The sequence below is a fragment of the Dipodomys ordii genome, unplaced genomic scaffold (genome assembly GCF_000151885.1).
Source record: "Dipodomys ordii isolate 6190 unplaced genomic scaffold, Dord_2.0 Scaffold76, whole genome shotgun sequence".
Taxonomy (NCBI): domain Eukaryota; kingdom Metazoa; phylum Chordata; class Mammalia; order Rodentia; family Heteromyidae; genus Dipodomys; species Dipodomys ordii.
The window spans coordinates 10,519,697-10,546,350 of NW_012267292.1; the positions used below are offsets into that span (position 1 = coordinate 10,519,697).

The window sequence follows — 26,654 nt, forward strand, 5'->3', positions numbered from 1 at the left end:
GATGTTTGATAGTTTTGCCAGGTTTTAAGCAACTAGACGACCTGTGAAAATGTTGGAGCTAACGTTTCAGGAGTAGACCCAGGAACTGTAGATTTCTAAAGCCAGCCTGGCACACAGAAGGCTCTTCTTGGATTTGCCGAATAAGTGGAAATGACCACATGTGAGGTTTGAAACCCTTACATATACCTTTGATTTATATATTTCTGAGTTTGGAGGCTCCCGTGCATCTATATTATAGATATTTTGCCTTATAAGCCACACTGCTGTTCAGTCAGTAGATATTTTGATCCTAAGAAGCTAGATGATAGACATTCTATCTCTGAGTGCCGCAAGCATTCATATTGTTTGTTAGTGTACATAAAACATGATTTTGTTAATCTTGGGCCAGCTACAATCAAACTGTAAATGAATTTGTCTGGCTTTAATTTGATAAACTTAATAATTTCTTTCGTCCTGTGATCCACCATTACCTGCAGAAAATTATTACATGGTTTCCCTTCTTTGCCATGTGGCAGATTATAGAGTTGTTCCTTTTCAAGCTCCTCATTTCCTTGCCAGGTACAAGAACTGAGAATTATTTTGTACTGTTTTACTTAAAGCAGGAAGATGGGGGATTGAGATGGGAAGCGGTTTTTGTTGCATCCGATGAGTTGTGTGCAGAGCTCTGCCCAGTACATTTAATTAACTCTTGCCATTGGAATTAATCATTATTAGGATCTAAGTTTGTGGAATGGTCTCAGGAGGCCACCTTAATTACCAATGCAAAACCTTCCTTTCTCTCAAGGGATCAGAGTAGCACAGTGGCAGGTGGAAAGACACCGAAGGAGTGTGTTAACATGTGACCAGGAGAAAAACATGAATGTCAGTGACAGGGTTTTCCAAAATGGGCTAGGAAGATGGTTCCTTGGACTGGAACTTTTACTTACTATTTCTTATTACTTATTTCTTGGAAGCTTGTATTTATCCTTGAAAAGTAAATGACAAATCTGCACATACCATGCCCGTGGATATTCTGTGCAGAACATGGACTACAGCATGGCCCTGTGGCATTCCAGCTCTAGCTTTTTTTTTTTTTTTTTTGGTCCGGTCAAAGGGCCTGAACTCTGGGCCTGGGTGCTATCCCTCAACTCTTCAGCTCAAGGCTAGCGTTCTACCACTTGAGCCACAGAGCCACTTCCGGCTTTTTTTCTTTTTGTTTATGTGGTGCTGAGGAATCGAACCCAGGGCCTCATGCATGCAAGGCAAGCGCTCTACCACTGAGCCACCTTCCCAGCCCCCAGCTCTAGCTTTTTTAAAAAAAAGTGTTGGTTGTGGGGCTTGAACTCAGAGCCTGGCATAGTCCCTGAGCTTGTTTGCTCAAGGCTAGCACTGCTTGGTGCCACAGTTCCACTACTAGTTTTCTAGTGGTTACTTGGAGATACTAGTATCATGGACTTTCTTACCCAGGCTGGCTTCTAACCTTGATTGTCAGATCTCAGCCTCCTAAATAGCTAAGATTACAGGCATGAGCCACCAGTGCCTGGCTCTGGTTCTAGTTCTCTTGGTGCACCTTCTAGCTCTTAATTACTTATGAGTAGCCTGAATCTCAGGCTCTTTGACGTGACATGTTTGTTCTGGAGCATCTGAAAGTTAACTTTAAGCACAAATAGCTAGGGCAGGTTGAAAAAGATGCTCCTGGAATTAAATTTGTCTGAGTCATCAGTGTTGACACTTGTCAAGTTTCTGTCCTGGAGGGAAGTGAGTCACCTGCCCCAGAACTCCTGTGGCTTTGCAGTTGGTAGCTGCACACTGTTGTGAATCCACACTTACAGCTCTCGTTTTCCCTTCCGCGTTTGCCTATGATCAGAATCGATGTCCACCGTAAAGAGAATGCAGGGGCTGCCGAGAAGTCCATTACTATCCTCTCCACCCCTGAAGGCACCTCTGCGGCTTGTAAGTCTATTCTGGAGATTATGCATAAGGAAGCGCAAGATATAAAATTGTGAGTAAAGAGGGCTTGCCTGTGAAAGAGGTTTCTAGTTGGTCTATTTTAGGTTTCTTTGACACAGTTCTTGGGGATAATCGACAAACAAAGGGAAATGTTATTCCAATGTGTGACAATTCAGTGTTAGGCATAAGACGCTTAAAATATTTTACTATTTGATTTGCATGCATGTTTGAATATGGAGCCAATGGCGTAATGGGGAAGAGATGTCCAGCTGTAGGGGAAGGCAGCTGGGGCAGGGGGGCGTAGAGGGCCCACTTAGAACTCAGGAATGTTCTGGAATTTACCTGAGATGGACATACCAGTCCTTTAGTGAGAGTGGGACCTCTGGTCTTGTCCTCTGCCTAGACCCCACACAGAGGAATGTTGGAGTTCAAGAAGTTCCCAATTCTGTGCTGAGGTAAACTGGAGATTTATTTGGGGGTTACGTGTGGGAATGATGTCTCTCTCTCCATAGGAACTTGGAGTAGAGTTGGTTTCCATGCCACTTTATTGCAAAAGAGGGACTGTACTGCAAGTAGGATCCAGAGTAGGCCTCTCACATTAGCCCAGGACCTCACCACCCACTCGTCATTTGTAGAGACCACTGACTAGCTTCTGGTAATAAATTCGGTGTGGGCACTGCATCATAGCAATTCAGTTATTTTTGGATATGAAAAAAGCCCACTATCTGATAACCATAATGACATTAAAAAAAAAAAGAGTGCTATGTTTATGGCTTAGAAATTCTCAAAGGTATAGAACTGTAAAGTGACAGTCTACTTTTTGCTTATACCATGTCCCAATGTGTGACCACTGTTGAGTTTCTTTTGTTTTCTTCTTATGCATATATCTCCAGGTATGTATCATTAAAGTTTATACTATTTTGCATTTATATATTGTGTTCTTATATAAGAAGTTTAGGTGAGTAAGAGAATCTATCACTGAAGGGAGATACTGAATTTGATCAAGGAAAGTGTGTGTGTGTGTGTGTGTGTGTGTGTGTGTATTGTTTGATGATTGGAGATGAGTTTGTCTGCTTGGGCTGGCTTTGAACCACAATCCTCAGATATCAGCCTCCTGAGTAGTTAAGGTTATAGGCATTTGCCACTGGCAGCTTGGTAGAAAAACTTTTAAAAATGAGCTCATTAAATACTCAGTAAATTAATACTTTCTATCCAAGAGTAGGTTTACTTTCCTCATTTTTTAAACCATTTTCTCTCTACAGCACAGAAGAAATCCCCTTGAAGATTTTAGCACATAATAACTTTGTAGGTCGTCTTATTGGCAAAGAAGGAAGAAACCTTAAAAAAATTGAACAAGACACAGACACTAAAATCACAATATCTCCGTAAGTGCTGCCTTGCCTTTAAATCAGAAATCTATAAACACTGCTTTAAAATTGTATGTCTTCTATTAAACTTCTATTAAACTCTGTACAGCTGTTTCAACAAGCATGGACAATCACACTAAATATTAATTGTCAAACTTAGACCACCACCCACTCCAACTCATCCTGAAGCATGGTCTCCCGTAGAAGAGATAGGAAGAACTGATTACATTCATATTTCTAGTCTTGATGGTTTTTTTTTTTTAACATTCTAAGCATTAGAACAGAGAGCCTCAGGCTTCCTGTTCTTGCTTAATTTTTTCTGCTCACAGCTGATGCTCTACCCACTTGAGCCATGCCTCCATTGCTGTCCTTTGCTGTGTGGTCCTACATTGCTCAGCTTCAGACACTAATGGCTCAGGATCTTAGATTGCTTTGAGAGTCCTGTTGGTAGGAGCCTCAGCAGCTTATCACATGGGCCTCTTCAAAGAGCTACCTGTCCCAGCAGGAATGACTTAAGAGAGGTAGAAGCTGGCATGGTTTTTATGACAAAGCCTCAGGAGTGTGTGTGTGTGTGTGTGTGTGTGTGTAGTACTACTGATCGAATCCAGAGCCTTGAACACACTAGACAAAACACTAACCATTTAAGTCATACCCCAACCTTCCCTCCCCCCACCCCCAGCCTTACCAAGCTCTTCATCCCTTGGTAACTTTATTTGATGCTTTGAACTCAAGATCATCCTGCCTCTTGGGTTGTTGGTATTAAAGGTATATGTCATCAGGCATGACTAGAAGTTCCACTCTTATTTTCCTAGTATTTATACAAGTGCCTACTGCAGGGACTACAAATAACTTGGAAATGGGTGTCATCTTGGAGGTGGCCAATAAACCACCAATGCTGTGTGTGTGTGTGTGTGTGCATAAAAATATTACTTTTTTCTTTTGTCTTAGTGGTGGCAAGGGAGTGTTGGCATTCTTAGTTTCCCTCAGAAAAAAGGTAGAAAGAGATGGATGAACTGAAAAAAAGTGATTAAAATTGCAAAACAAAATGCTTGGCAGGGCTTTGTCTAACAACTAGACTTCATACTGTTAATTTTATATTGTTTTACATTTTAACCCATTTGAGAAAGTTAAGGATTAGTATGTCATTCATTTGACTCAGGGTTAGTCTACATTTTCCTAGTGTGAATTCTAGTAATGTGAAGGAGTTACCACTATGCCCTATCTTTTCAGTCTGTTGTCCACTGTAGTGTCTCTATTGCTTTTCCTCTCAAGGCTGTTGGCCAGTTTAGGCCTTAAGTTTCCTCAGATAAAAGTTTTAGTAGATTTTGAAGCTTCAGCATGTCCTGTGTTAAGCAGGAAATTTTTGAACGTTGTTATTGAATGTTTTTGGAGTCTGGTCATCAGTTAACCATTTAAAAATTTTACTTGAGACAGACTGAGTTATTTCCTCCAGCCTACTTTAACTTCTGAAAATGTCGGCAAAAAAATAATGCTTAGATGCATGGATTTTGGGTTGACTTTTGGTATTATTTCCATGCATTTTCTTTGCTTAGTGACCCAGGAAATGCAACTGCACAAAAGGCCAATTAAGCCTAGAATTGGTCAGTACAGATTTGGAACATACTAAAAGGTGTTACGCCCTTACAATGGTACATCCCTTCCCATCGTTCCTGTGGAATTCACTGAAATTGTGAAAACAGTTTGGTTTTAAGTGCCCAAGAAGTAAGCCATGTTTAAACTGGGGCTTAAACTATGTAACTTGATAATGTTTGAGAGGGGAAGCGGGGAGAAGAAAGGCTTTCTCCCCCACAACTTTACAGTTCTTGGATTCCTATCTTTTGGAGCTTATTTCCCATCATGTTGGACCACCCACTTGTACATAATGCCAGGCTCTATAATTTTCCATCTGTGGATTAATTATTAACCCGTCTTCCTCCTGTAATTTCTATCCTTTCTATTTCCCCTCTCTTTTCAATCTACAGATTGCAGGAATTGACGCTGTATAACCCAGAGCGTACCATCACAGTGAAAGGCAGTGTCGAAACCTGTGCCAAAGCTGAGGAAGAGATCATGAAGAAAATCAGGGAGTCTTATGAAAATGATATTGCTTCTATGAACGTTAGTTTTAATGCAAAGTTTTTGTTTCATGAAGTGAAAAGATTTCCTAAATTGTATTATTTCTTTCAGTGGTAGCATCATAAACAGCTTTTTAGCAACGTATGAAGTATGCTTGGGTATTAGGAAAGACAGAATTATTAGGCTTAGCTATCTCTTCTTAGTAAATTGCAAGGCAAGTGCTCTACCACTGAGCCACCTTCCCAGCCCTCTTTTTAGTAAATTATTTACCTTTTGAGCCTTGGCTTCTTTAAATGTGAGGATGTTTGTATCTGCCAATTAAAGATGAATACTTTCTGTATTATGTTCATTTAAAGGACACTCTAGAAGGAATGGGCTTTACAGGCATGTGAACTGGACTTGAATTCCACTCCAATCAGTGAAGAGCTGCAGCCCTCTTCCCTTTACTCTTTTTCTAAGCCTTTGCTTCACCATAAAATGGAGTTGTGATCTTGCATGTTTATTAGGATTGCAACAGCTATAGTTCATATAAAAGTATTTTTACAAAATAACTGGTTTTTCTGGGCCCCAGTGTCTCACACCTGTAATCCAAGCTACTCAGGAGGGTGAGATATGTGAGTGTTGTGGTTCAAAGCCAGCCTGGGCAGACAAACCTGAGACTCTTATGCCCAATGAATCCCCCTCTTCCTGTTCCCATCCCCCAGAAAAAGCCACAAGTAGACGTATGGCTCAAGTACCAGAGCACTAGCCTTTAGGGGAAAGCAAGCCAAAGAAGCCAGGCACCAGTGGCTCATAACTGTAATCTTAGCTACTCAGGAGGCTGAGATCTGAGGGTCAAAGTTCAAAGTTAGACTGTGCAGGAAAATTTATAAGACTAATCCAATTAACCATCAAAAAATGGAAGTAGAGCTGTAGCTCAAGTGGTAGAGCACTAGCCTAGAGCACAAAAGCTCAAGGACAGCATCCAGGCAGAATTCAAGACCTAGTACTGGCACCAAAAAGGGACAACCAGATTTTAAGATATAGAGCACCTGCTGTGAAGCATAGTAAGTCCCTGAGTTCAAACCACAGTACTGCCAAAATATAGAAGTGCAGGTTTAAGAGCCAGCCATATCAGCTACTTGGGAGACTGAGTCAGGTAGATTCTGAGTTCAAGGCAAATACGATCAATTTACCAATGTCCCGTGTTAAAGATAACAACAACATAATAATAACCAAGGCCCTATGTTAATAATAGCAATAACAACATTTAGGGTCTAGAAGTGCAGCTCAGCAGTAGAATGCTTACCTCATGCACAATGCTATGCACTATAAAAAAAAACAAATTACAGCAAAGGTTTATAATTTAGTAGTTCCTCATATAAAACTTAGAGATGCGAGAATATTAAATGATAAAGTATTTTGTGCAGCGTATCTTGTCAAAGTCAATTCATGACATTTTTTAATTTGTGGAATGGTGCTGAAAACAGGTATTTTGGAAATTCTTGTTTCAAAAAAACCAGCCCATCTTAAGTTTTAAAGTAAGTGACATTGTTAACGCTGATGGGAAGAGCTAGATGCTCATCATCTTCTTGTTCTGCTTGTCCGTATATTTTAGAATTGACGGGATCCAGCCCCAAAATACCCAGCTTTCAGTTTTACTCTCCACCTTTTTCAACTCTTACTAAATGAAACAAAATTCCCTTAATGGCTCTGATGTCTATTCCAAAGATAAATTTTTTTGCAGTAGTTACATGAAATGGGATGTAATTTCCAGACTTTGTTTTAGGCTAGTCAGTTCAAGGAGTAAAAAAAGACCTTTGTACACTAGTTCTGTGTACCTGTTATTCAAATGCAAGATTGTCAGTCTGAATTTACAGGGTTCCCATAGCCAACAGTACTATTCTTTCTATCTGAGCACTGTGGGCTGCTGGTGTGAGAAATGAGGATGCTACTCTTTTTCCCCAAGGCACCTCAGTGCAGCTGTGGATTGGAGTGAGGGCGAGGGCAAACCACCCCACAAATTAAAAATGCCATGATTTGTAAACAGCTGTAAACTAAGTACTATTCCATGGAACATCTGCTTAGTTCTACAATGTGGTTCTTTTTCTTGGTTAGCCATGAGAGTGTAATCGGAATGCTGTCACTTAGAAATGCTCACTTTGAGGTTTTGAATCGTCAGATTAAAGGATGTTTTTACCATTGCAGCTTCAAGCACATTTAATTCCTGGATTGAACCTGAATGCCTTGGGTCTGTTCCCACCCACTTCAGGGATGCCACCCCCCACCTCAGGGCCCCCTTCAGCTATGACTCCTCCCTACCCACAGTTTGAGGTAAGGTCACTGGCCTCTGCTTGCTATATGGTTGAGTGGGATCCAATCAGGCAGACACTGCCTTATGGCCCTCCAGTAGTGTGATGTTTGGTGCTACCAGGGAAAAATCTTGATGAGGGACCATGTGTTCATATGGTCTCTCATTTGTTTGAAGCTACTGCTCTCTAGGTCTTGTCAATAGGACGTTTTAATTTGATTCAGTGAAAGTGATTTGATCTCAGTGAAAGTAATAAGCATGAGTTGTTTTGAAGCTTTTGGATGATAAGGTTGTCAACAAGTATTGAAATGTTTGTGACTTTATGGAAGAGGAAAGGGGTTTTTTGGTTGTTGTTGTTGGCTGCTATTGGTTTGGTTGTTTTGCAGTGTTAAGAATTAAAAAAAATAGCCGGGCTCTGGTGGCTCATGCCTGTAATCCTAGCTACTCAGGAGGCTGAGATCTGAGGATCGTGGTTCAAAGCCAGCCCGGGCAGGAGAGACGGTGAGACTCTTATCTCCAATAAACAACAAAAAAACGGAAAGGGCGCTGTGGCTCAAGTGGTAGAGCACTCGCCTTGAGCTGAAGAGCTGAGGGACAGCGCCCAGGCCCAGAGTTCAAGCCCCACGACCGACAAAAAAAAAAAAAAAGAATTAAAAAAAATAAAAGTTGAAGTAATTTCTTTTAATTGTTACAGTACAAGGGTTTTTAAAAAGGCTCCTTGCTATGTGTAGTGGTGAACACCTGCAATCTCAGCACTCAAACTGAAGCAGGAGGATCACAAATTCTAGGCCAGCAAATTACATAGTGAAACCCTATCTCACAAACAACAAAAATGGTTTCCTTCCTCTTTGTCACCTGGAAGTTTACTGCTTCAAGAAGTCAAGAAAAGCTGGGCACTGGTGGCTCATACCTATAATTCTAGCTACTCAGGAGACTGATATCTGAGGATTGCAGTTTGAAGCTAGCACGGGCAGGAAAGTCTGAGACTTTTTTTTTTTTTTTTTTCCAGTCCTGGGCCTGAACTCTGGGCCTGGGCACTGCCCCCGAGCTCTTCAGCTCTAGGTGAGCAATCTACCACTTGAGCCACAGGGCCACTTCTGGCTTTTTCTGCTTATGTGGTGCTGAGGAATTGAACCCAGGGCCTCATGCATGCAAGGCAAGTGCTCTACCACTGAGCCACCTTCCCAGCCCAAGTCTGAGACTTTTATCTCCACTAAACTACTCAAAAAAATCTGGAAGTAGCACTGTGACTCAAGTGGTAGAGCACTAGCCTTCAGCACAAAGAGGCTCATGGACAGTGCCTAGGCCCTGAATTCAAGTTCCAGGGCCAGCAAAAAAAAAAAAAAAAGACAAAATGTTTTGTTTTGATTATACAGTTTCTAGCCTATGATGTGAGATAATTTTGTACACAATTCTCTGTGTGTACTGTCTCTGTGCTTGTGCCTATACACACGCAAATATTAGACAACTTTTAATTCTGTAAGGAAGTAGACTATGTGAGAAATCTTATTTCTGTATCTGTTCTTAAAAATGACATTTTCCCTGGAAATAGACCAGGTATAGTGTGAAAATAATGGCACCACAGCAGACATCTAACACTGGTAATCATTATGAAAATAACTCAAAGATTAAGTTGCATTACCAGTGATAATTGGTGATAAACGTTCAAGTGAAATCGAAAACACTCTAGTGTCTTCCATCCTAAACCAATTCTGGGAAATATCCAAATGGAATAGATTGAGGATTCCATTTTGTCACTGCTCGAATAAATACGAGTGAAATGCCATTGCAATTCTGCATGGACTACCAATTACGAGATTGTCTGTGTCTTATCTCAGCAGGAATGAGGATTCTCTTTTCAGTCCTTGAGCTTGACAGGCTGGTAGCTGGTGGGACCTCCTACTCTCCAGCAGTGTTTCTTCCTTTGTCTGCATCCTCCCCTGACTCACTAGTCTTATACTGTATGTTTCTGGAAAATGTAGCAAATCTGAGGGTGGCCATCAAAACCATTGCTATAAATTGGGCACAGTGGCGCACATCTAATAAACCTAGCTATTCTGGAGGCTGAGATGGGAGAACTACTTACACCCACAAATTTGAAACTAGCTGAGGCTAGTAACAGAACATCTTTTTCTCCAAAAATACATTTTTTAAAAAAGCAAAATTTCAACTAATATCAAGTATGAATGGATTCATGACACATTTTTTTGTTTTGTTTTTTTTGGGGTGGGTCTGGTCGTGGGGCTTAAGCCACAGCACCACTTCCAGCTTTTTTCTTTTTTCTTATGTGGTGCTGAGGAATCGAACCCAGGACCTCTGGCATGCAAGGCAAGTGCTCTACCACTGAACTACCTTCCCAGTCCTCATGACACATTTTTTGAGGCTTCCCAATACAGGTAAAGGCAATCTGAAGTAGCTGCCATGTTTATACCCTTATACTAAAGGAGTCTGGAGGAAGGAGCTCTGATACCAGAACCCAGGTCTAGCCTTGCTCAGTCATGAGTTTGTCACTGAAGTTCAGATTCCAGTTTGTTCTGGGTCTGTTTTCTTACCAGCACAGGGAAAACTTAAACTGGATGGCCAACATCTGAAGACTTGGGTCAAACATTTCTGTTGACAACAGAGCTCAGTAATATGAAAATTGGAAGGGGTAAATTAGGAACTTGAGATATACAAACTCTAACATGCCCAGTAGTTTATAACAACTAGATATATTTGTCATAGGATTGATGTGCGTTGTTAGAGCAGATATAGCCATGAAACTTTTTTTTTTGTCTGTCATGGGGCTTGAATTCTGGGCCTGGGTGCTGTTCCTGATCTACTCAGCTCAAGTGCTCTACCACTTGAGCCACAGTGCCCCTTTGGCTTTCTTGTGTTTAGTTGGAGATAAGAGTCTCACAGACTTTCCTGCCTAGACTGGCTTTGAACTGCAATCCTCAGATCTCAGCCTTGTACGTAGCTAGGATTACAGGCGTGAGCCACTGGTGCCCAGCTCATGACACTTCTTTTAAATGGCCTTTATTAAAAGTTATGATGTGTTTATCATATAAAGTAATTGCTCTAGATAAAGTCAAATGAATGAGCATTTCTGCTAACTGCCCAAAGCAGGCTACTCTGCACAGATCACTTAACTGCCATGCTGCTCACACTTCTTTGTGTATTGAAGTGTCCCTTTAATCATCTCTCTTCCTTTCTACCCCTTCTTACTCCTACTGATGACCAGCTCCCGTCAGCAAAGCCTCTCCCATTACAGGTGGTATCCTTGTAGAACATTCTGGAGCATCTGTCTTTTATAACTACATATGTTTTCAGTTATGAAAGATGATCATTAACAGGAATATTGTCGTCTTTTGAACTTTTTCCCTCAAGAATGTTCACCTATATACCCACAGTGTCATTACTGTCAAGAAATTCAACACAATATCAGCTTCCCATGTTGTCTATCTTTAAGTGCTGTAGTTCCCAAAATGCCCTGTATAGTTAGTTGTATACTTCCAATAAGCCCATCAAGGACCATATACTGAGTTAGACTCCTTTTTAAAAATCTGTAACAGTACTCTAGCCCCATTCTCCCACCCTCCTCTTTTTTTTTTTTTGTCAGTTATGGGGCTTGAGCTCTGGGCCTGAGCGCTGTCAGCTCTTCAGCTCAAGGCTAGCGCTCTACCACTAGAGTCATACCGCCACTTGGGTTTTCTGGTGGTTTACTGGAGATAAGAGTTTCACGGCTTTTCTTGCCTGGGCTGACTTTGAACCTTGATCCTCAGATCTCAGCCTCCTGAGTAGCTAGGATTGCAGGTATGAGCCACCAGCCTCTGGACTTCCCTTCCTTTTTAATGACATTATTTTTTTATTTAAATATATTTTCTTATTGTAAAGATACTGTACAGAGGGGTTACAGTTACATGAGGAAGGTAATGAATAAGTCCAATTCCTATCAAGCATGCACATGCACACACACATATATACATACCACATTTTCTTGATGCATTCATCTACCAGGAGGCAGCTGGGGTGGTTCCATATCTTAGCTATGGTGAATAATGCTGGAATAAACGTAGTAGCTTTAGTATGGCATTATTTGTGCTCGTTTGGGTAAATGCCTAAAAGTGAGATTTCTGGGTCATAGGGGAGTTCTATGTGGAGTCTTTTGAGGAACCTCCATACTGCTTCCCAAAGTGGTTGAACAAGTTTACACTCCCACCAACAATACAGTAGGGATTTTCACAATTAAAAAAAAAGATATTGTCATTTCATTAAAGATAATTTACAATTGCTACTAAAACAAACAGAAAACAATACAGTAGGGCTCCCTTTTGAATGGCATTACATTTTTTGAAACTTCCATGCCAGTGGGTTATAGGCCGCACCTTACCTTTGGATTGCCTGCCTACAGAGGATTAAGGTTCATCATCCCATGCTTTCTCTCTGTGTCACTTCAGGAAGGGAAGGATGTCAGTTTGTCTCATATGATGAAGTTGATAACAAATTTTCTGTTTGTTATGAGTAATGAGCACTTTGAAAAGATGTATCCTAACAGTCAGTCACCTGAGTTTCATACCTATTGCTGACATGCTCAAATCAATCATACTAGTTTTCTTTCATTCTTTCCATTCATTCATTGGCAGTCTTACAGCATGCTTTGTACAGCATACACAGTACATGCTCTGTACAGCATATACAGTCCCTGGCCTAAAGAAGAAATGGTTTCATCTGAAGGTACATTAGATTTGCCCTAGGCTGTCTAAATTAGGATTCCCCAGGGGAAAAGGCCAGGCACGAGCATCCCTTTAGAAAGTGTCCCAAGTGACTGCAGTGTGTAGCCTAGAACTGGGTGAACTTGTGTCCAGCTTGCCATGGATGAAAATCTCAGTGGGAGCGAGCAGTGGCCCAGCTTTAAAAGGCCATCAGGTCACTGCAGCTCATTTCATTGTCAAGAGCTGATGTTCTACAGTCTACGTTTACTTGTCTGGAGAAGGAACTTAAGTACTGGAATATTTTCTGCCACCACTCATACATGTTAGAAAAGATTTGGAGTACATATAAACACCCACCATGTCTGTATGTCCCTCTTTTTTGTTTTTTTGTTTTGTTGGTTGTGGGGTTTGAACTCTGGGCCTGGGCACTGTCCCTCAGCTCTTCAGCTCAAGGTTAGTGCTCTACCACTTGGGCCCCAGCACCACTTCCAGCTTTTTCTGCTTATGTGGTGCTGAGGAATCGAACCCAGGACCTCATCCATGGGAGGCAAGCGCTCTACCACTGAGCCACCTTCCTAGCCCTGTATGTCCCTCTTTTACCTTGTTCTGTGTTTTTTTTTTTTTTTGGTTGGTCGTGGGGCTTGAACTCTGGGCCTGGATGCTGTCCCTCAGCTTTTCAGCTCTAGGTGGGCACTCTACCACTTGAGCCACAGCACCACTTTCGGTTTTCTAGTGGTTTATTGGAGATAAGAGTCTCCTGGACTTTCCTGCCTGGACCGGCTTTGAACCGCAATCCTCAGATCTCAACCTCCTGAGTAGCTAGGATTACAGGAGTGAGCCACTGGCGTCTGGCTTGTTCTGTGTTTTATTTTGAAAATAGTTTAAAAAACAAAAACAAAAAACCCCCAGCTAGGCAGTAGTGGCCCACACCTGTAACCCTACTAGTTAGGAGGCTGAGATCTGAGGATCAACAGTTCAAAGCCAGCTCAGCCAGAAAAATTTGCGATATTCTCATCTCTAACCACCAAAAAACGAGACGTGGAGGTGTGGCTCAAGTAGTAGGTAGAGTACCACCAGCCTTGGGTGAAAAAGCCAAGTGAGCAATAAGGCCTTGAGTCCAATTCCCAGTATTATCACAAAAAAAGAGGAAAATTCAAAACAAAATACAATACCTCCTTTATCTCTGGACCACTTGTCATTCCAACTAATAGGTGTACATCAAGCCCTAAACCTCTGGGCTTCTGCCATGTCTGTTCCCACTCTTCTGGAGTAGGTTTATTTGTGTGTTATTACATGAAGGAACAAAATGGCTTAAGGATTCTTTATGAGAAGAACTCAAGGGCAGCCAACCAGCCAATGGCTGGCAGTCTCCCTTACAGGACTGCTCCTATCTGTTTAGCTTGCCATTCCCCGACTCAAGCGCTAGCCTTTGACTTTGATTCCAGCCAACAAGAAGCATAAAAGATTTTTTTTTGAAGTGGGATAATTCCCTAGGAGATAGCTATTTAACACTTCCACGGGCCAGAATATAGCCCCTGGTTTTGTATAGGTGCAAGAAAAACTGAGGAAATACCTTTAAAGTGGCAGCATTGAGCCTGTTAAGCACAGGTTGTGTCACTAAAGGGACATCTATTTGACTCTAACCTGCTGGATTTGGTAGTACTACCTGTTAAAGGAACATTCAGGATCCTGGGGGGACCAGGGGGAGGAGGGGAGGGCGGGAAACAAGCCCTTAATATCTGTAAAAAAAGAAAAGGAAGATCAACATCAATGCTAAAGGGGAAATCCCATGCTCCAAATTCCACTACTCCAGGTTATTTCATGTGAATAAAAGGTAAACCACCATTGTTCAGACATTAATTTTGTGTCTGTGGAAATACACACACACACACTAGTTGGAATGTGTAGATAGTAGTTATTACTTTGAAATACCTGTGAAGTGTCTGCGGCCATACCACCTGAACGCGCCCAATCTCGTCTGAAATACCTGTGAAGTAATTTTCTGACAATGTTTAAAGGAAAAATTCTTTTAACAAGTTTTAGAGTGTAAGTTCGAGGCAGGGGAGATGTAAACACATAGCTGGAATTAGCTTTGTCTTCATGTCTACTTTTAGATTTTATTTTTCTGAATACAGATCACAGATACAATATCTTATCTGCAGTTTTGCTGTCTGTGGTGTGACTTAATCTAGTTAACCATGGTCCAAAACAACTTCCTTTTTTTGGGGGGGGGTCCGGTTTTGGGGCCTGAACTCTGGGGCTGGGCGCTGTCCCTCAGCTCTTCAGCTCAAGGTTAGCACTCTACTACTTGAGCCACAGCGCCACTTCCGGCTTTTTTCTTTTTGCTTATATGGTGCTGAGGAATTGAACCCAGGGCCTCAGGCATGCAAGGCAAGCGCTCTACCACTGAGCCACCTTCCCAGCCCCCCAAAACAACTTTCTTATCTCAAGGGAGAGAATCTCATTCATATAACATCATAATATCTAATTTTCTTTATTGTTATAACTAGTTGTACCCCATTTATAAAATAAACTATCATATGAACAATAGTATTTGTAGGATTCACTGATGCGTTGGGTGAAAATGCCACGTGAACACTGTTAGTGGTTTTAGGATCTGTTGGGAGTTTTGGCTAAGCTGGGTCTATTGTACTTTCCTATTTGGTCACACATTTTGAAATATATGACAAATACTGTTTTTGAAGGCAACTAAATTAACCAAAGTGGTATCCATTTTCTGCTTATTATAGTTCTTTTGACTTTCTCACTATTATTGCTGAAGAATGTAATATTGTAAGGTCTGTGATTGAATTTTTTTATGATACTAGGGTTTGAACTTAAGGACCTTGGTTTGGGTTTGCACTCTACCATCTGAGCCATACCTCCAGCCTAGCATTTTACTGATTGTTTTAGAAATGGAGTCTTGTGAATCTTTCTGCCTAGGCTGGCTTCGAACTTCAATCTTTTAGTTTTCTGAAAGCTAGGATTATAGGCATGCGCCAACTGGTAGTAGGCTTGTGATGTCAGTTTTTAAGAAAAGGAGAAAAGCAGTGGTTGACATATTTTCTCTTAGCATTTTCTTCTTATTTGGGCCAGTGCTGGGTTCAAACTCTGGGCCTTGGGCTCTGTTGTGGTATTTTTCTCTCAACTAATACTCTTACCACTTGAACCATGCCTTCAATGTACCATGTCTCAGCATTTTTAAGCTATTCTTCTATGCACCCTGATATCTGCTGATGAGCTCATTATTCCTGGCTGGGGAGTTGCTTGAGTAGGGGAGTGCTTACCTAGCACATGCAAAACCCTGGGTTTGATCCCCAGCATAAAAAATAAAGGGAGGTGTGTTGTTCATGCTACCTCAGGAAAAGCAGATGATTTGACAGTATCTTATCCTTGGCATCCTGTGAGTTGAATCAATCTCTGTTTCAATTTTCTTTTTTTCCAGTCCTATGGCTTTGAACTCAGGGCCTGGGCACTGTCCATGAGCTTCTTTTGCTCAAGGCTAGCACTCTTACCACGTGAGCCACAGCACCACCTATGTGTCTGTATGTGTCACTGAGAAATCGAACCAGAGGCTTTATGCGTGCTAGGCAAGCATTCTACCACAAATCCACATTCTCAACCCCTCTGCTTTAATTTTAAATAGACATGGGTGGCTGCTAGAAAGAAGCTGATTCTGTGTTTTTATGCATTATTTCTTCATCTCTGTACTTGTTTCCCCCCTGCTTTGTAACATGTGAGTAGAATGCTGTATCTTGTCTTTGGATAAGCCCTATCTCTGTTCCATTCCAGAATTTTGCCCACTCATCCTCCTACAATATTCTCTTTTTCCCTGAACCTGCCAGGTTGCTTTTCCCAATAGAGCCAATGGGCTGACTCTTTTACTAGACAAAAAGCCTCTAGTTCCTGCCCGGCAGCTGGCTCGTGCAGTACTTAATTGGCAAACCTCTAGTTTATAAATGACAGGAAATGCTCCTTTCAGAAATGCTCAAACAGTAGGGAAGAGGGAATTGGCAGCTAGTGAGGCAGAGCAAGAGCTGGCATTGGCATCGTGCACATTGCCCTAGCTGGATGGTATTGGCAGTGTGCAGTTGAGTTGGCAGGAGTAAACCCAAGGGCTGTTGTCTCTAAAATCTGATAGCCTCTTTGGAGTCTTCCCAAAAGTCCCCAGAATGATAATGTAACCTTCAAACTGCTAACTTCGCTGATGACAAGATGAGTGCTTCTTTTTAGGTCTAATTAGTTTTAAGGCACTCTATAAAAAATTCTAATTTTTAGATCAGGGAATTTTCATGAAGTCTCTTAGTTCTTAAGATTTCTCGTAGTGGGTGTTCCTTTGTTGGCAAACAGTTCCCAAGTAAATAACTCACTGAAATCCTCAAGAGAGGCCTTGATTGTTGAGTTTGGAGGATGAACTTACTTTGCCTTTTTATTTTTTACTTTAAAGGACTTCAGTAATTTTTTTTTTCAAGTCATGAAATTGAGTCAGTTTACTCTCAGTTCCAGAGAAAATTCATTTAAAAACAAAATGACCTCCCTCACTCCCTCCCCTGACCCTGAATGTGTACTTTATAAGCAAAAAGACAGCACTGGCATCCTTCCATGTTCCTGGAGGCTGACCCCATTGGCTGGCATGCAGGTCTCCAGGCCTCTATGATGTCTTAGGTTTTGTTCCCCCACAAAGTAAATACACTTAACCTTACTGTTGGCTCATACTTCTATCTCTAAACAATGCATGACTGGGAACTACATGTTGGCAGACTTCAGCAGTTATGCAAGTTTAGCTGCTGCAGCTTTGTTCTATGATTTCAAGCCATAGCATGGAGTTTGCCAAGAAGCTCAAAGGAGCTTTTGCTGGTAGGCAATCTGGCAGAGACCCACTGGAAAGCAGTTTATGTCCTGTGAATATCCTTCACCCTAAAGAATGTATCAAGAAAAGATTTTTGTTGTTTAAGTTGTACTAAAAATAGGTGTCAGGACATCTTCATATATGTATATCATGTACTTTGATCATGGACCCTCCACGACCCTCTTGGGTACCCACTTCCCTTGATGGTCCCCACTAGTCACCCTTGTACTTCCATATCTTTTTCTTAAAATCCTAGATTCCTCATGAGAGAGACAGAAAAAAGTATTGACTGGGCCTGGATTATTTTTGTTAACAATTTTCCTGCAAATGACATTTTATTCTTTGTGACCGAATAAAAACTGTTGTGTGTCTATATAGTCATTTTCTTTTTCTAGTCATCTGTTGGTGGGCACTTAGATTCCATAACCTAACAACAGTGCCACTGTAAATATGGGTATGCAGGTTTTTCTCTTGAGATTTCTTCAAGTATATACTCTAGCTGGATCACTGCAGGTCCTATTTTAAGTATTTTAAGAAACCCCCATAGTAAGTTCCGAAAGTGGTTCTTCTAGTGTACATTCTCACAGCATAGGATTTATTTTTTATTTTTGGTCAGTCATGGGGCTTGAACTCTGGGCTTGGGTGCTGTGCTGTCCCTGTGCTCTTCAGCTCAAGGTGAGCACTCTACTGCTTGAGCCACAGTGCCACTTCTGGTTTTCTAGTGGTTTACTGGAGATAAGAGTCTCATGGACTTTCCTGCCGGGGCTGGCTTTGAACTGCGGTCCTCAGATCTCTGCCTCCTAAGTAGCTAGGATTATAGACATGAGCAACTGGCGCCCGGCCAGCATAGGATTTTGAAAGGATTCAATTAAGTTCAAGGAGTCTGTAAAAGGAAGGACAGGATTTTTATACGAACTGTTTTGTAACCTCAGAGGAAAATTTATTTGCAAAACCATCTGTGGCCTGACCAGGTGCCTGGTACACATGAAATTGGAACAGAGGGAATTGGTTGATGCTCAACAATGTCTTCTGAACTTACCTGATGAGTCACTTTAAGATATTTTATGTGAACATGACTGCTCTTCAATCTGGAGCAGTATCCCTCAGTGCAGGAAACACCAGGCTTACTTCTACTTCTACCTTATTTGACAGGTTCTATTACTCTGTTCTCATGCTATCATGGGGGAATTTTTAAGTCAGTATATTAGTTCCATACAGCAATTTACCCTTTCAGCTAATATTTTGGTCCTTTGACTACCATTCCTTTTCCAACCCTTCATTTTTTTTTTTTTTGGAGGGGGGGAAGGGAAGAGTAGAACTGGATTTGGATTTTAGGGCTTTGGCATCCATGAGGCCAGATTTCTATCCTTTAAGCCACATACTCCTCTAAGCCACATACTCCTCCTCCAGCCCTGATTTTGCTGGCCATTTTGGAGACAGGACTTTGGGGGGGCGGGGGGACTTTTCTGCCAGGGCTAGCTTTAACTGCAATCCTCCAGATTTCGGTCTCCTAAGAAGCTAGGATTAGTGGCATGAACCACTGGAAATTGAACTCAGGATCCTTCCATTTGAGCCAAACCTCCAACCTCTTTTGCACTGGCTATTTTCAAGGCAGAGTCTTGCTTTATGCCTAATTGGCCTGGGCTTTAGTCCTCCTACTTCTGCTTCAGATGCTCACTGAGCCTCATGAACCTCATTTTGCCCAGGGTAGCCCTAAGCCTCACCTTCCTAATCTTTGCCTCTTAGCTTGTGGTTCTCTGCCTACCACTTGAGCCACAGTGCCACTTCCGGCTTTTTTCTGCTTATGTAGTGCTGAGGAATTGAACCCAGGGCCTCATGCATGCGAGGTAAGCACTCTACCACTGAGCCACCTTCCCAGCCCGTATCTTTTATTGGATTTCTCACCTTTCATCTTTGTGCCCTGCAAATTAGCAAAAATATGATAGACTTTCATTACCATGTCAGAAAAATTATTTTTTGTTCAGCTTTTAAGGCTTCATGGTAGCCATCTCTGTTATGTTCTAGGCTAATACACATGCTATGGCTGTGCTTTTGAGGCTACGGCTTTACTCCCAAGAATTATGTGGAGGATGATGGCTGTTAATTTTCTGTCCCAAAGATATTTACAAGTTGCTCTCTGGGATCTTCATCAGAAAAAGGAGTTTTTAAGCAAATAAGTAGCTTTTCCTTATAGAATTGGTAAATCATGCCACTGATTTATTTTTAAGTTAGCTGTTAGAAAGCTTGAAGACCTATGTATGTTAACAGATTTTGGCTTTGCCTTATGTTACTGTTCAGATCCTTATGCTCTTATTTCTTCACTGGCCATTGCTTTTTTATCTTTCAACTTATTTTATAAACAGCATGAAATTCTGGAATGAGGCCCAAGAAATAAGCAATACAATAGTCACAGTGAAGTAATTGGGGGTAGATGTGGGCTAATTACAGTTTAGATTTAATCCAACCATTTAAAAGAAACTTATTCCCAAGCTGACAACAAAAAATATTTATTGTTTGTATTTAGTGAGAACACAATATGGTTGTTTTTAGAAAAATATTAGAAATTACTTTAAAAAATTAGCATTAACATGCTTGATAAAGGATCAGATGACACTGAGCACGCTTCATAGTCATTGCCAGCATTGAATCAATTGGCTTACTGAGTTTAAAACAAGAAAAGCCTGAAGAAAAAGAAAGGAAGAAAGAAAGAAAAGCCTTAAGAAGTTCATGGTACATATAAGACATTGCAGTGTAATTCCTTCCAGAGAGGCACTCACTCTTCCTATGACTTGGAAGCACTGAAGAATAAAATACTTTTATTTGGTGTCTTACATTAATGGATACATACGAGAAATGATTTGGTTAGACCAGGAAGGAGAGGCCCTTGTCACAGGTTGATAGTTTAGTGAGGAGGAAGAGGATGTAGCTCAAACAGTAGAGCACCTGACAAATGCAAAGTCTTGAGTTCAAACCACAGTACTGCCAAAACCAACAGACACCCAAAAGTTAAGCTAGGCACTGATAATGCATGCCTGCAATCCTAGCTACTCAGGAGGCTGAGATCTGAGGATTGTGGCTCAAAGTCATCATGGACTGGAAAGCCTGTGGGACTATTATATCTAATTAACTACCAAAAACACTGGAAGAAATGTTGTGGCTCGAGTAGTAAAGCACTAGACTTGATGGGGTGGGGGGGATGGTAAAAAAAGCTCAGACAGTGCTCAGGCCTTGAGTTCAAGCCTCAGGATTGACACAAAACAAAATAAAATCCAAAAGTAAAACCTACATATATTAAGGGATGGAGATGGTGTCTTTGAATGCTGCTGTTTTTGTTATGTTAGCCCATAATTTCATTTACTCATCAAGAAACTACCTTGAATATTTAGTGGTTAGGAGATACTAGTTGTTAATGCAGTTTTGTCATCTTCACCTGTATCTCTTCAAATCTATATATTGAGTGTCATTTTGAAACTTAAGAAAATTATGAAAATGAAATTAAAACACAAATTCCTTTCAGAATATGGATGCACAATACCCCCTTGACTTCCTAAACAAACTCTTGTCAACATACTGTAGTGTTTCTGATGATACTGCTAATGAGAATGTGCTTATCCTAAAGGTGATGATTTAAAAAGAACAAAAACAAAAATAAACTTGTCTTGGCACTGGTGGCTCAGGCCTATAATCTTAACTATTCAGGTCCAGACTAGAGCTGAGAATCATGGTTCACAGCCAGCCAAGGCAGAAAAGTCTATGGGGCCTGAACTCTGGGCCTGGGTGCTGTCCCTCAGCTCTTCAGCTCAAGGCTAGTGCTCTACCACTTGAGCCACAGCCCCACTTCCGGCTTTTTTCTTTTTGCTTATGTGATGCTGAGGAGTCGAACCCAGGGCTTCATGCATGCAAGGCAAGCACTCTACCACTGAGCCAGCCACCTTCCCAGCCCATGAAACTCTTACCTCCAATTAACCACAAAAAGGTTGGAGCCGTGGCTCAAGTGGCAGACCTTAGCTTTGAAGAAAAACAAAAGCCATCAAAACTTGTCTCACCAAAACTCAAGGGTAAGACCCAGTACCAGAACAAAACACAAAAAAATTTGTAAGTAAGTATGTATTGGCTTTCTTTTCTAACAGCAATCGGAAACGGAGACTGTGCACCTGTTTATTCCAGCCTTATCAGTTGGCGCCATTATCGGCAAGCAGGGCCAGCACATCAAACAGCTTTCTCGATTTGCAGGAGCTTCAATTAAGGTACTGTTTTGCCAACCATGGCTGTCTTGGTTCTTCAAGCAAATTTCAGAGATGAGTCTTCTATCCACTTGATAATTTCAATTGAAAGTAGCAGGCTGTCTTGGATTACATAGGTTATGACAGAGAACCCCAACAACTGTGGCTTTAACAAGGTGAGTTAACTTTTCTCTCCAGAAAAATCTGTCTGGCAGTGCAGAACGAAAGGATAATTCTGCCCCACCAAGACTTTGGACTTACTATTTCCCTCTAGCTCATCATCTGCCCCCAGGTGTGACCCTTTATGGTCCCAGATGATATAGTTCATTGTTCTGATAATCTGTTGTCCAGCCAGTAAGGGAGATGAGGACATATGATCCTTTCTCATAGGCAAGTCTCCTTTAACTGCTATGGCACATTTCAACTTATTTTCCACTCTCTCAGAAATTAGACAAAGATAATGAGGCAGGGAAAGCTAATCTGTGTTAACTAATACAGATAACCAGTGTCAGGACACCTGATGCTGTCTGAACACAGATTCTGTTCAAAGACTGTGCATTTGGATGTATTCAGGGAATTTAATATTAAACAATATGCTTTCTGAAAAAGGTGGACAAAGGCTTGATATAGCCACAGTTTTTTTCAGGCAAACATGCATATATAGTTTTTTATTGGATTATGTTTCATAAACCTTTTTCAAAAATACTTAAAAAGATTAGTACAGGGACTAGAGGATGGCTGAAGTGGTAGAATGACAGCCATGAGTAAGAAAACTAAGCACTAGAGTGTGCACACACATAAGATATATTTACTATATAATCCATAAACCTTACTCCTGAACATTTATCTGAGAAAAATGAAAAATTAGGTTTACACACTGAAAAATCCTTGTAGTCAAATATTTGTAGCATGTTTATTGCTGTACCTATCCCAAAATAAGAAACCAAATATCCTTCAGCTGGTGAACTGGCTAAGTATGCTTCATCTATAATAAATACTACTGAACAGTAGAAACAAACCAGCTACTGATACAACAAATTTGGCAGAAAATTCACATATTGTGGTGAGAGAAAGAAGTCAAACTCAGAAAGCCATGCACCAGATGACTCCTTTTATATGTGAAGTCCAGAAAGCAACTACAAAGACAGCAGCATGGAAATCAGTGGTTGCTAGGAACTGAAGGAGAGAGAGGGGTATAACATAACAGGTTTCCTGAGACTTAGAGGTAGGGGTACTCCTGTATTTTCACTCAGGTAGTGGTTAACTCAGGATGTGCTTATCACCTCATAGACTTGGACCATATAAAAATAACCTTTACTGCATGTAAATTAAGTCATTAAGTCACAACACAAATAGCCCTTAGATAATCTTGTAGCAAGTCAACAAAATCCATGAAGAATGAATTCAGCCAAAGTAAATAGGTGGATAACCAACAAAAATCATAAACAACCAAGTGATGAACTGATTTCACTATTTTACTCATTCTCTAGACAGTAACCATGTTGGGAAAGCTGCAATGAACATTTAATGAATAAGAATTTGATATTAGGACTGGAAGTATGGCTCAAGTAGTAGAGCCTTCTTGACAGTTTTCATAACATCTGAAACATAGTCTGAAGGGTTCACAATCAATACTTGGCAAAGGTTTATGTAAAGGTAAATTTCTGTGTTTTTGTTGCTTTACTAGGCATATATGGTTTGGCTATTACCAAACCATAGTCATTGTGTTCACTTATTCCTAAATTCTGCATAAATGGTGCCATGAGTAAGGTTATAGTTAATATTATAACCTAAACCTATACATATGCCTATAGAAGTAGAACATGTGCTTTTTTTCAGGTTTTGGGAGCTGATAGGCAGCTATCTTATATAAATGTACAAGTGCTCTTAGCACTTTGATCATCTTTGATCATCAATATTAACAAAAGGTAATTTAAAAACAAAAGACAAAAACTGGATGTAAAGTTGTAGAATAGTATCTTTACAGTGGTTTCCTGTGAATAATAGTAAGAGCTTGGACTGATAGCAATTATTGCTGGTTTTATACACTCAAAGCCCTGCAAAGTCAGTGTCCTGCATGCCAGTTTTGGAGGAAGAAAGCAGATTTTCATTAAAAATACTTTTTTTTTCCTAATGAAAATACGTGGGAAAGGTCTTAGAAGACTCTGAAATAATTGGCAGTTGTCATTTTCAAAAGTGGAATTTGAGGTGACTTTTTTCTTTTTTGGTCAGTTATGAGGTTTGAACTCAGGGCCTGGCACTTTCCCTGAGCTTTTTTGCTCCAGGTTAGCACTCTACCACTTTGAGCCACAGCTCCACTTCTGGTTTCTGGTGGCTAATTGAAATAAGAGTCTTAGACTTTCCTGCCTGAGCTGGCCTCAAGCCATAATCCTCAGATTTCTGCCTCCTGAGTAGCTAGGATTACCAAGGTGACATTTTCTTCTTCCTGTTCTTACATAGAAATGATGTTTTGGTTTGTTTTACATAGTAAGAAGCTGGACATGTCTGGCACAAGGCTGCAATTCCAGCATTCAGAAGGTCAAGAGAGGAGAATCAGTGTGTTAGAGGTCAACCTGGGCTGAAAAAACAAAATCTTAAGCTGGGCATCAGTGGCTCAGGCCTGTAATCCTACCTACTTAAGGAGGCCGAGATCTAAGATCATTATTTGAAGCCACCTTGAGCAGAGAAGTCCCTAAGACTCATAATCTCCAATTAACCAACAGAAAGTCAGAATTGGAGCTGTGACTCAAGTAGTACAGCATTTATTTTGACCAAAAAATCTAAGGGACAATGCCCAGGCCTCAGTACTGCTGTGTTCATGCACATGCACATATACATACCATCTTGTCTGCAATTACTTTGTACAGTAAATGTCTTATCAATTCTTATTTTAAAGTAACACCAATCACCTGAGTCCCTAAGTAGTTTCTTCCAAACCCTCTAGGAATGCTCGTTTCAGTACCATTTCCCAAGCCTAGCCTTTATATGTGATATTATATATGCTGAGAAAACAGGAAAGTCTTGACTTCTCCTTCCTCCTGCACAGTTAATATTAATTTCATTTGGCATGTTATGCCCACTAGTGTACTTGCAGATAATTTTCTAAGTCCAGAAATCCAGAATGTGCTTTATAAATGAAGAAAAAACAATTCTATAATCTTAACTATTAACCTGTCCCTTCCTTTGAAAGTTAGAGAAGACTGGGGTGCAGTAGTCTAGCAATGGTGTGCAGAGTTCCCTGGAGTATTCTAGGATAGGCATTTCTGGGGCAGAAGCTCTCTTACTAGTCTAGTTCTCCAGCCTTGCATTTCCTCATCTATAAAGTAGAGGTAACTCATGAGGATGCCAGGAGGGTTAGCTTTAGGCAGTGTATGTACATACTGTATAATGGAAGCCCTAAGTGATTAAACCACATTAAGCATTGCCTTCTGCATAATTTCCAGCTGTCAGGATTTCAGTTGTGCATTTTAGTCAGTCAGGTACATGTCAATCTGGTTGGCCTACAGTTTCTGTCAGTTACTTCTGAAAAGTCTAACTAGTTGGTGATGGGTCTGTTGTAGATTGCTCCAGCCGAAGCACCAGATGCTAAGGTGAGAATGGTGATTATCACTGGACCACCAGAGGCTCAGTTCAAGGTATGTGCCTAGTGTCTATGTAGGTTAACAAATTATAGGGGAGAATGATAATGCTGCCTACTCATAAGTTAGTAATCTGCTCACCCCTCCCCTCCCCCCCCGCCCACAAATGTAGCTGATACTCAGAAGTAAGCATCAATGAAATCCATATCTGAAGTTTCAAGCATAAACTCAAGCCTTTTTTTTTTTGGTCAGTAGTGGGGCTTGACCTCGGACTGTGCACTGTCACTGAGCTCTTTTGCTCAAGGCTTGTGCTCTACCACTTTCAGCTATAGTGCTACTTCCAGTGGTTAATTGGAGATCAGAGGCTCACAGATTTTTCTGCCTGTGCTGGCTTTGAACCATGATCCTCAGATCTCAGCCTCCTAAATAGCTAGGATTACAGCATGAGCCACTAACACCTGGCAAACTCAAGCCTTTTAGTTTAAGTGTTCTGTAATAGTTGTTATCTCCCAAAGGTGTGAATTTGCTCATTGCACTGTTATCTGGGAAGGTGAGACCTTACAACTGAATCTTAGAAACCTACCTGGTTAGTATGCCTTGGAAACATATCCCGATTTTCCCTGCTGTCTCTGAACTGCCATAACCTTAAATCAAAATGGCTTCCATTCCTCTTACCATAAGATTAATTGTGAATTCCTACCTTTATATTATCCACAAGTCACATCACTCCTTAGGATTTTAGATGTAAAAATGGTAAGAGGTGGTATCGCAAGGTAATGAAGGACCTAGACCTTGGTGGCCAATATGCTGGTTTAAACAATAGCTGTTTCTTACCATTTGGGTGACCTCTGGGGCAAGTTACTGTTTTCTCCTTAGTTCTCCTTCCTCCTCCTCCTCCTTATTTTTCCTGCCAGTTCTGGGGCTTGGACTCAGGGCCTGGGCACTGTCCCCGAGCTTATTTTGCTCAAGGCTAGCACTCTACCTCTTGAGCCACAGCATCACTTCCGGCTTTTTCTGTGTATGTGGTGCTGAGGGATCAAACCCAGGGCTTCATGCATACTAGGCAAGCACTCTACCACTAAGCCACATTCCCAACTCTCTCTTTGGCTCTTCATGTATAAAATAAAGATAAAAGGATCTATAGCCAGGTACCAGTGGTTCATGCCTGTAACCTTAGGTACTCAGAAGAGGCTGAGATCTGAGGATAGCAGTTTGAAGCCAGCCTAGGCAGAAAAGTCCTTGAGACTCTTCCAATAAACTACCAAAAAAAGCCAGAAGTGCTGGTGGCTTAAGTTGTAGAGCACTAGCTTGAGCAAAAAGCAGCTCAGGAATGTGCACAGGCACAACTGACACGCAAAAAAATGAGTACCTAAAATATAAGTAGAACTAATGTATTACTGTTGCTGGTGGTGATATTCAGCCAACTCTGGGCAGATCAGAGTAAGACCAGGTCAAATTACATTCCTTTATGACTTTTTCTTTTCTTTTTTTTTTGGTGACCGGCTAAAATATGATTTTTTTTAAAAAATTACCATGAAGTTGGGTATCAGTGGCTCACACTTGTAATCCTAGCTACTCTGGAGGCTAAAATCAGAAGATTGGAGTTTGTTGCCAGTCAGACAAAAGTCAGAGACTCCCACCTTCAATT

The 26,654-nt window shown here is 41.0% G+C and overlaps 1 protein-coding gene across 2 annotated transcripts in view; it reads left to right on the forward strand.

The window, feature by feature from the left end:
* Igf2bp3 (insulin-like growth factor 2 mRNA binding protein 3) overlaps positions 1–26,654 on the forward strand; it is a 117,612-nt gene that overhangs the window by 86,853 nt on the left and 4,105 nt on the right. Inside the window, exons 7-12 of one of the 2 annotated variants that reach the window (XM_013024487.1) lie at positions 1,847–1,981; positions 3,192–3,314; positions 5,279–5,414; positions 7,560–7,685; positions 21,336–21,452; positions 24,989–25,063. In XM_013024487.1, the coding sequence (XP_012879941.1) occupies positions 1,847–1,981; positions 3,192–3,314; positions 5,279–5,414; positions 7,560–7,685; positions 21,336–21,452; positions 24,989–25,063 (712 nt within the window). The remainder of the gene's footprint in view (positions 1–1,846; positions 1,982–3,191; positions 3,315–5,278; positions 5,415–7,559; positions 7,686–21,335; positions 21,453–24,988; positions 25,064–26,654) is intronic. The other variant, XM_013024488.1, reaches the window with a different exon arrangement.